The sequence below is a fragment of the Poecilia formosa genome, unplaced genomic scaffold (genome assembly GCF_000485575.1).
Source record: "Poecilia formosa unplaced genomic scaffold, Poecilia_formosa-5.1.2 Scaffold368, whole genome shotgun sequence".
In the NCBI taxonomy this organism is placed as follows: Eukaryota; Metazoa; Chordata; class Actinopteri; order Cyprinodontiformes; family Poeciliidae; genus Poecilia; species Poecilia formosa.
In genome coordinates, this window is record NW_006800307.1 from 383,762 (window position 1) to 394,254 (window position 10,493).

At 40.9% G+C, this 10,493-nt stretch overlaps 1 protein-coding gene across 1 annotated transcript in view; it reads left to right on the top strand.

The window, feature by feature from the left end:
• The window catches only part of lmo4a (LIM domain only 4a), an 8,837-nt gene extending 2,401 nt beyond the window's left edge, over nt 1-6,436 (top strand). Inside the window, exons 2-6 of the mRNA XM_007575041.2 lie at nt 972-1,273; nt 3,727-3,980; nt 5,060-5,156; nt 5,235-5,378; nt 5,882-6,436. Of these exons, the coding sequence (XP_007575103.1) occupies nt 3,733-3,980; nt 5,060-5,156; nt 5,235-5,378; nt 5,882-5,890 (498 nt within the window). The 5' untranslated portion in view covers nt 972-1,273; nt 3,727-3,732 and the 3' untranslated portion in view covers nt 5,891-6,436. The remainder of the gene's footprint in view (nt 1-971; nt 1,274-3,726; nt 3,981-5,059; nt 5,157-5,234; nt 5,379-5,881) is intronic.
• The last annotated feature ends 4,057 nt before the right edge of the window (nt 6,437-10,493 follow it).

Genomic DNA, 10,493 nt, shown 5'->3' on the forward strand with positions numbered 1-10,493 from the left:
TTTTTTTTCTTTTTTTTTCTTTTTTTTTTCGCATTCATCCGACTTTTTACAAACTGGAAGAAATTTTCCAGAATTCGAAATAAATGTCGCAGGTCACAGTTTGTCCAGCAGAGGGCGCGCTCTGCTCAGTGGGCGGAAGAGAAAATTCAAAATGCTGTAAAATAAAAACTAATATTTACTAACCACACGATGCTTATCGAATTATGTGTTATATTTGGTTTTTAAAAATAGTGTTAGGTTAAATAAAATAAAAAACATGAAGCAAATTACATTTAGAATGTATATGAATAATTATGCAAAACATACCAATTATGACATCTAAAATAATTTTAAATTTGATTAAGCTTTTTGTTATTTGTTTATTTATTTATCTAAAAAGAATAATAGAAGACATTTTTATTTATGTTTGTTTTATATGAAATAATTATTTTGTCTAAATTAAATGGTTCCAGCTAGTTCGGTGTTATTCTGACTGAGATAAATCAGATTATTTAATGTTTTACCTTCTAACAGATCAGTTTGTTTTCCAGAAATATTCAGGATAAAAGTTACTAAAACAAGTTTAGGAATAACTGATCATGATTTTAATTTTTAAATCGCAGAAACCAGAGGAAACCCAGCAGCAGAGCGACAGCTTCTTTTTACTGCGTCATAATTCAAACCTCTGATCTGATTAAATTTTTGCAGAGATAGTTAATGTTTAAATGTTCTATTAATGTCAAAATTCAACTGATCTTCTCTCAGCTTCTTGATTTCATAGTTAAATGATGCAGATTATTTCTTAGGACACTTTTTCCTGTAATACAGAGGGAGTTTGGAAGCTCTTTAACTTTATTACTGAAATATTTCAAAGGTTAATATTTAATATCAACAGAAAATAATGTTTTCTGCTCCGTATTTGGGTTTAAAACACCTTTATCGTCGTGTTTTCACGGTAATAAATGATCTAAATGTCTCCCTCTGGCGGCCAGGAAGGAAACCGCAGCTGGAGCGGAAGCAGGAGCCACACCTCCCCGTGACGTCAGGGGGCGTGGCTTCAGTCTAATTTAAACCTCAGGCAGAAAAGCAGCGCTGAGCAGGAGCGACCCGCTACCGGACTTCCAGGGTCCGGTTCCGATCCAGAAGGAGTTTATATGGGAGCAGACGGACCGGAGGAGGTTCGGCTCCACTTCCCGCCCTTCACAGGACAAAACAGCCGCTGAGCAATTCCTCCGGCTGCCGGTTCGGATCCCTGAGGACCAAACGGAACCAGCAGCAGCTTTTCCAGCAGGAGGTGAGTCGGAACCGATCCGGACCAGAACTTATTGTTTCTGTCTGCTGGCTGGGCCAGAAACAGGAAGCAGAAACCTTTCATAGTTTAAATTAACTATAATTTATTTGTTTGGGATTTCTCTTGAATAAAAAACAGAAACATTTTATTAAAAAAAACACATCAAACTATCTGTATGGCGCCCTAATAGTATTTAAAAATATTTATATCCATTTATTATAAAAAATATTGTCACCTTCCTAATGTTTTTCAAAAGTATTTATTTTATTTTATTTATTGCCAAAATCACTCTTGGAAAAAATGACTTTGTCCATAATTTTAGGAAGGTGATGATATGTAAATAAATAAATTAAATTTGTATAAATGCCAGAAAGACAAACCAAATGTTTGTTCAGATTGTTTTTACTTTTCAAACTGGATTTAATAAATATTCTCAGTGAACAAAATGCATCAAAACACAAATTTTAAAATCTTTTTCATTTTTTTCTTCTAATTTTTCTTTTATTATTTTCAGCAGCTAAAAGTGTTTGAGCCTCTTGGAGGTCCGGTCCAGTTCGGTCCGGTTCTTGTCCGTCATTTGGGTAACAGGGTTGTTTCTATACAGGCCACCAGGGGGCGTCATTAGCGAGGTGACGCTCCCAGGCAGTAACAGGAGCGTCCGACAGTCACTGGGCTCAGCATGAAGCAGCTGGTTCTGACCCGATGACCCAGAGTCCTGGTTCCGCTGGACGGGCCGAGCCAGACGTCCTCTCTGTCTGTTAGAGCGTTGCCATGGCGATTCCCGCCTTTTCCCAGGCGAAACTAGGAAGGGGGGTCAGAACCTCTTGCCAACATCATAAAGGTCAAAGTTCACACAGGACTCAAAAATGTAATTAAAAAAAAGAAAAAACTAATTAAAACAGCTTTTTCTGGGGTTTTTTTGTTTTGTTTTTTTGCCAACCGTAATAAAAGATCAATATTTTAATGAAATGAATGAAGTAGATTATAAATTCAGATTTCAGCCTGTGACTGAATAAACAATCCACTTCCTGTCTCTTCGTCATCTTCGCCAGGAGCAACATCCTCCTGTTGATCACATGACTTATATGATGGGAAAAAGTGTTTCCATAAAATTCAGCTCATCCTAAGTTTTTAAAAACTTTCGTTTTAACTTTTGTAAAACTGGGTTGTTTCTGCAAAATGTTTCCGTTTCAGAAATCAGCCTCTGAAATCTTCTCATCTCTAAAGTCTCGTATTTATTCAGTGATTTAAACCGTAAAATCATTTTTACTAATTAATATCTTACAGCAGCCATTTTACTGAAAACGTCCAGGTTCTGCAGAACTAAACGGCCCGTCCCGGTGATTCTGGCCCAGTTCTGGCGAACCGGTCCGGGTCCGGGCGGTTCTGTCAGCGGCTATATTCTAGCCTCGGGCTTCCTAACTCGGTGTTCCGCCCTCCGGCTGATTGGACCCAGGTGTCTGCTCCAGAAGAACCGGGCCAGCTGCTGCTGCTCATCTGGAGGAACCGGAGCTGCAGCTGTTTGATGTTGCTGCTAATTATAACCCTGGACCCGGTTCTGGTTCTGCAGAGGTTGTGACTCACTGCTGGGCCGGCCAGAGGCTGGATTACTCCCAGCTGTGCCTGGAAACGAGCGGAACCGTTTTCCTGCAGGACCGGGAAGAACCCGGCTGGTTTCAGGAGTAAAACTGATTAATTATCCGGAGAAAAGAGTTCTGGACGGTCCGGGTCTAAACTGGACCTGAAGGTGTTGGGCTGAATGTTTCCACAGTCCTGACCTACCGGCAGGAAATAATCCTGAGATTAACGACTGGACCCGGGGCCAGCACTACGGAGTGACAACAGTGGCAATAATTTAACTTATTCAGCCCGTCATAAAACACGAGTCATAATTTCACCACTTGTCTCAGTTTATAACTAAATAGCTAAATGTTTAATTAGCAAGCTAAGTATTTAGCTTCAAAGTTAACAGTTAACTCCATTCTAAATATTTAGTTTGCTAACTAAATGTTAGCAAATAGTTTAATTCTGAATATTTGGTTAGTGGGCTTTTTTAGATTGAAGCTAAATATTTAGCTAATATGTAAAATCACTTGCAGATAACTGGAATTGCTAACTAAATATTTAGCTTAAATACCAAGCTAATTATTTAGCTTCCTGTTACCTGCAAGTGAGTTTGCATATTGGCTAAATATTCAGATGTCTGGCTTCAATCTGTGACATTTATTACTGAATTATTTAGTTTGTTTTATAAAAACTGGTCTCTTGTAAATGAAATCTTGGATCTCAATGAGAAAACATTTATAATTGAAGGTAAAAAATAAAACAAATGAACATCATGGTGAAAATATGACTGAACTTATCAAAATCAAATCAAATCTTCCTGTTTTATCCTGAAATGATTTTATTGTCATCCATGTTTGGCTGTGATGCTGAGCCGTGATCTCCTCCTCCAGGTTGCCATGGTGAACAGCAGGCTGGAGGCACCCGCGGTGGCGGTGCTGGGCGGCGGCGGCGGCGGGGCGGCGGCCGTCCGGGCGTGTGCGGGATGCGGCGGGCGCATCGCCGACCGCTTCCTGCTCTTCTCCATGGAGCGCTACTGGCACACCCGCTGCCTGAAATGCTCCTGCTGCCACGCCCAGCTGGGCGAGTTCAGCAGCATCTGCTACAGCAAGGGAGGCATGATCCTCTGCAAGAACGACTACATCAGGTAGGCGGGCCGACCGGACCGGACCGGACCGGACCGGGTCAGGTCCAAACCACAGACTGACCTCTGGTCTGGTTTGACCCCCAACCTATGATTTCAGTTCAATGAAACTTTATTAGTTTATTTGTAGCATCTGTGTTATTGTTGTAGCATTTACTTTTAGTGCTAAAGTTTTAGCCTTTAGCCTGAATGCCAGCAGGAATTATAAACTAGCTTCAGTGCTAATATTTGTAGCATTTAATATTTAGTTGAATAAAACTTGATTTATCCAAGTGGAAGCTAAAAGTTGAAGAGGTGCTGTGGACGGTGATGCTGAGGGCTGGAAGGACCTCCAGCAGCAGTCAGCTTTCCAACCAATCTGAAGAAGCCTCTGACTGAAGACTGTGCTAACAGGACATGCTAACAGCTCAACATCCAGGCAGCAGAGACTTTATCCCAAAGTAACATGTCCTGAACGTTAGCTAGCTCTGCTAATCCACCTCCTTTGCTTTTGCTGCTCTTCTTTAAATCTGTCAGGTTGTTTGGTTAGAGAGATGCTGCAGCAGGGGATGCAGCAGGGGATGCGATGCTGCAGCAGGGGATGCGATGCTGCAGCAGGGGATGCGATGCTGCAGCAGATGCTGCGATGCTGCAGCAGGGGATGCGATGCTGCAGCCATTGTATACCATATTACATGTAAAACTTTTTTTTTGGTTTGAATTTCATCCATTTTGTTTGCCAAAGATCTTCTATTGTCCGCCATGATGGAGGGAAGAGACTTCCTCCTGGGACTTGGGGTCAAAGTTCAGGGGTTATTTCAAGCTTTTGAGATGCTAATCAGCTAAAGAAGCTCTATGAATGATCAGGAGTTTCTGAAACTTTGATGGTTGAACGGATTTAAAAACTATAAATGTATCTGATTTATTCCTCGTGTGTCAATAAGTTAGCAGCAGAAAAAGTTTCTGATTTTGTTGATTTAAATGTGATTAATTGCAGCTGGTTGGGTTTAGGTTAGCTGGTTTAGATTAGCTGGTTTAAGTTAGCTGGTAGCTGCTGTGAGGCCTGGCGGTGGCAGCATGGTGATGTGGGACTCTGTGTTTCAGGCTCTTCGGCCACAGCGGCGCCTGCAGCGCCTGCGGGCAGTCCATCCCGGCCAGTGAGCTGGTGATGCGGGCTCAGGGCAGCGTCTACCACCTGAAGGTTGGTGATGCGCAGCAGAAGCTCTGTAGCGCCCCCTGCTGTCTGACGGGTTACTGACCGGTTACATCTGTCCCTCAGTGTTTCAGCTGCGCCACCTGCAGGAACCGGCTGGTGCCCGGCGACCGCTTCCACTATGTCAACGGAACGATCTTCTGCGAACAGGACCGGCCCGGCGCCGCCCTGGTGGCGCTGCAGGGCGGCAGCATCATGGCCGACCAGAAGGTCAGTCAAAGTCCAGCTGCAGACCAGAGCAGATCACCTGTTACCAGGCAGCTGATGTTTTTCTCTGAATGATAAACACCTTCAGTAAAAACTGAATTTTGTGTTTTAAACACTGAACATGATAAAACAAAAAGGAACTCAGGAAGGTGTGAATACTTTTGCAGTTATAAAACAGCTGCAGGTTCACAACATGGCTACCAGGAAAAACACAGCATCCTGTTTACAATTCATTTTTTACCATACATTTTCCACTCTTAATGCTTGTATTATTTTTGATACTAATAGCTTCCCATACTTTTAAACTCTTTTAGTGTCTATTATTTTTGACAGTTTCATCTCTTCTTTGATTTGGGGTCAAAGTTCAGGTATTAGCCACTTTGAGATGATGATCGCCCCCCAGGTGGAAAATCAATTCCTTGTTGCTATGGTTACGCGTCATTACTGCTGTATGGAAGTAAATAAGAGTAGAAATTCTTCAAACAAGTTGGTGTTTCTGGTTCCAGGTTTGCTGAAGAAGACGATGGAGCCAGACGTGCCGCCTTCTTCTTCTTCTTCTTTTTCTTCTTCTTCTTCTTCCTCTTCTTCTTCTTCTTCTTCTTTCCCGTCTGTCGCTGTCCTTCATCATCATCATCTTCTTCCTCCGGAACCCAGTGAACCCGACAGCCGGTCCGGTCCGGTCCGGTCAGCAGTGGACGCTCTTCTTCTTGTAAATAAAGTTTGTTTGGGAGGCAACAGGAAGTCCTCCGAGGTTTATCAGGAAATTATGAAAACTTGAGGTTTGAACTTTGACTAGGCCGCTGCTGCTCCAGCAGATGGACTCTGATTGGACGCATCCTGGACCAATCAGAGGCTGGAAGAGGCGGGGCATGTGACTGGAAGTCAAGCCCGCATCATGATACCTCCTCTGCCTGTGTGAGTGGCTGGCTGACGTTTCCCCACCTGGCGACGCGCCGCCGCCGCCGGAGGAACTTCCTGTTCGTCTGGTTTCATTTTTTATGCAAATTTGTCAAAAATCTCCATTAAAAACAAAAAATCCTGAAAATAAAACGATTTTTACTGAATTATCTGACATGAATCATCTGTTATTTAAGCAGAACTATTTTATTTAGTACCAGCGGTGTCCAACGTGTGGCTTGGGGGCCGTTTGCAGCCCCTGGACTGATTTTGTGCGGCCCCTGACAGATTTGGCCCCAGCAGAAGAAGCCGATGCAGATGGAAACTTTTTATTTTTAACTGGAGCAAAAAGATTAAAAACAAACTGAAATCTTATTTAAATACTAAATATTCATCTTTAAATATGTATCGCTGACATAAAAACTGTTTTTATTAGTTTTTCTTTTTAAAGGGAAAATCTGTACAAACGTTTCCAAACAACTTCCAACTGAAAGCTATTTTATTAAGCTAATTACATCATCAGAACGATAAAAGATCATAAAGCTGCGATTTGAGTTTTTGTGTTGAATTAACTGCAATAAAACGTCTGAATAAATCACCAAACTGACATTCATGGATCAGAGTTTATTTAATCTGCTGTTTCTCTAACAAAAAGCAGAAAATATTTCAGAAATGAATAAAAACAGGAGAAGCATCGAGATGAATATAAATATTCCTGTTGTGGCTGAAAACTGATTTCTACAGATTTTATAAACGTATCTCACTGAACGCCGACGTCACCACCGTTTGACTGAAACTTCCCACAATCCTTTGCTGCGTCACTGGACCCAGTTTTATCGGACTGATTCCGATTTATCGTGAATCCATAATAAAAACTTCAGATTTTAGATCTATAATTTTTATGATCTTATATAATTTTTGCTTTTGTGACGGAGGGTTTATTTATTCATCGGATTTATTTCCAGATTTTTCTTGTTCTGCAGGACGTTGCGTTTTGCTCCTGCAGCCTCAGGAAGTTTTCATTCTCAACCCACTAAAAAAAAAAACTAAACATTTTTATAGAGAGAAAAACAAATCCTCTTTGTCTTTATGGATCTGGATTTTAACCTTTGACCTTTTCCTCTGTGTCTTCGTTTTGCTGCTAATCATTTCTGAGCTGCGTGAGACGAGGCGGTTCGTCAGGCGGCAGACCCCGCCGCCAAAACCAACACATGAAGATCGCTGCGGCTAAACTGATTAGCATGCTGCGGCTAAACTGATTAGCATGCTGCAGCTAAACTGATTAGCATGCTGTAATGAATTTGTCTTCTGCTTCTCCTGAGCGCAGACACAGAGGTAATGACTGACTTCTCCCCATCGCCTGGCGCTGCCTTCAGGTCACCAGGCGGAGCGCTCAGAGCGGTTCTGAACCATCCGACCCGGATCCATCGTCTCTCTGCTGCCTGAACAACAAGAAACGATTTAAACTTTTCATTCAACAAACATCTGTAGAAATCAGTTCCACTTCATGGATAAAGAGCCGAAGTTTCACCCAGAAAACAGTTTTAAAGGAAAGATTTACCTAGCATGCTAATTTAATGTTTAACAGCGACGGAAATATTTTATTTGAAGCTAAATATCTAGCATGCTAACTAAATATTTAGCTTCAAAGTACTTAGATCTGTCACTAAATATTTAGTTTGAAGCTTAATGGTTAGAATGACAACTAAATATTTAGTTAGCTAACTGAATATTAAGTTTAAAGCTAAATATCTAGAGTTGCTAACAAAATATTTAGCTTCAAGCAAAATACTTAGCATACTAACCAAATATTTAGTTTGAATCTAAATATTTAGCATGCAGCTTAAAACAAAGAACTTTGATTGCTAAGAAAAAAATTAGCATTATTTAGTAAACTAAATCTACTAAACTGTATTTAGTCATGTTTGCTAACACATTAACTTAACTGGTGAAATTAAATATTAACGTTGCAAACTAAACATTTAGTTAGCATGGGTAGCATGCTTTTTGAAGCTAAATATTTAGTATGCTAACTAAATATTTAGCTTCAAACTGAGTGCTTAGAAAATATTTAATTTACAGCTAATTAGTTAGCATGCTAACTTCATATTAGCTACCTAAATATTTAGTCTGAAGCTAACATAAGTGCGTAATAAATCCTAAATATTAATAAATTCTCATTAATTGTTTTGGTGTGAAGCGGTTCTGGATTTAAAGGATCCATCAGTCCATGTTTCCAGAACAGAACCATCTGGTTCTGGTTCTGTCGGGTTGAATGGATACACTGGGAATCATAAAGAGTGAGTCTGAATCAGTAACTCTTCCAACCAATCAGAACACTTTGAATAATTAAACTGATCAACTTAATTAGCTCAATTAAGCTGATCTGACCGGAGAGCGCTGCCATATGGAGAGAGGAAACAAAGGAGGGGAACTAATTAAAAGTAAAATAATGAGGATTTTAATTAAGCGGTTCCCCAGACGTCAGCAGGCTGGGATGTGGAGTTGTAATTAAAAAGTCCTGTAGCGCTGGCAGCACCTACACACACACACACACACACACACACACACACACACACACACAGCCCGCTCCATCCGTCTCATTAAACCTGAAAATGAATCTGAAACATCAAGAATCCCTGCTGGAGTTTATTCTGCTGCTTCCAGAGCCAACAGGCCGACCCGATCTGACCCGAACCAACCCGAACCGACCAGCAGAACCTCCCTGCTCCTCTGGTTCTGAGGTTCTGGAGGAACCGGTTCCTGTCTGAAGTTGGACCTGGATCAGAGGACATGACCAGTTTCCTGGAGTCGTCTCTGTTTAGACTACGGTGGCCTGCAGGGGCTAAAACCTAAATGATGCTAATCTCCAAAACACAAAATAATTCAAACAAAACAACAAAACGCTGCAACTGCAGGAAATACAAACAAAAACAAGAATAAAACAACACGTTAGCCTCCAGGCCACCAGGGGGAGTCGATCGCCACACCATCTGTTAGCAGAATCTAAAGACGGACGTCCAGAAAAAAGTTAGAGGAAAAACTGTCATATACTTCATGTTTTTAGGACACAGCAGCAGATTTATGTGTTTAAATTTTAACTTATATACGTAATTGCACAATTCTTAATTATCAAACTTGTTAGTATGATGGCTTATTAGAGTCATTATAGATAGAAAAAAAAGAGAAAATTTTCCCCAAAATACTGGAAATTTTATTTTTTAAAAATGTCAGAACTCCAAAAGTCAAACATTTTCCACTTTTCAGACTGAAAAATCACCATGTTTTTAGAGAAAAGGTGTGAGATTAATCAAAAAAATTCTGACTTTTTTGGCAGAAACTTCCCTTTTTTTTACGTTGTCATATTCTTCTAAGGTCAAAAAATGTATTTTATAGTTGTGGAAATGAAATGAAAATCAGCTGTGAATAAGTTTCTTCACTGGATAAATCATTGATGAATCACGCTGCTCCACTTCCTGTTTCCTGTCTCTTCCTGTTTTCCACCAGTAGTAACATCCGGTTGTTCATCATGTGACTCGTGGCGCGATGTAATTTTTCCGTTGCTGTTTTGTGAAATATTCTTAACTTAAAATAATTTCTAGAAATAAAAACATAACAGTTCCTTTTCTGTTTGAACTTTATAGAATCATTTTCAGCCTGTTTGAATCAGCCGTTTATATTTAAAAGTTTTAATTAATAGTTCCTGTTCAGATCAATCAGTTTGACTCTTGGTTGCTTTAAATGTTGCGGCTGCTGCAGCAGGTTGCTGGAACCGGAGCAACGTGCGGACCGAACAGCCGACCTTCAGCCGCTGAGTCGGGCCGGCTCCTCTTCCTCCTCCTCTTCCTCCTCCTCCGGAGCGTCGTGGCGACCCGCCGGGCCGGGCGGCAACGGGCCCACCGGGCCCACCAGGAGAACGGGCTTTCATTAGCACTCTTTAATTAGGAACAGATGCAATTTGCAGCTCTTGACTCACAGTGAGACACAGAAAAACCTGCAGAGATTAACGTCCAGCGAGTCCAACAGAACCAACAGAACCAACAGAAAAAAGCTAGCTAAGCTAACTCTAAAGCACTAATCAGAAACATTAGCTAAACTACTGCTAATAGCTAAAATAACATGTTTAGCCAATGCTAACACCAAGGAGCTAAATTCATAACCTTTCACTCATGTCTTCAGTCTCATAATTGTTGAGTTTTGCTAACTCTAAAGTCGATGTTA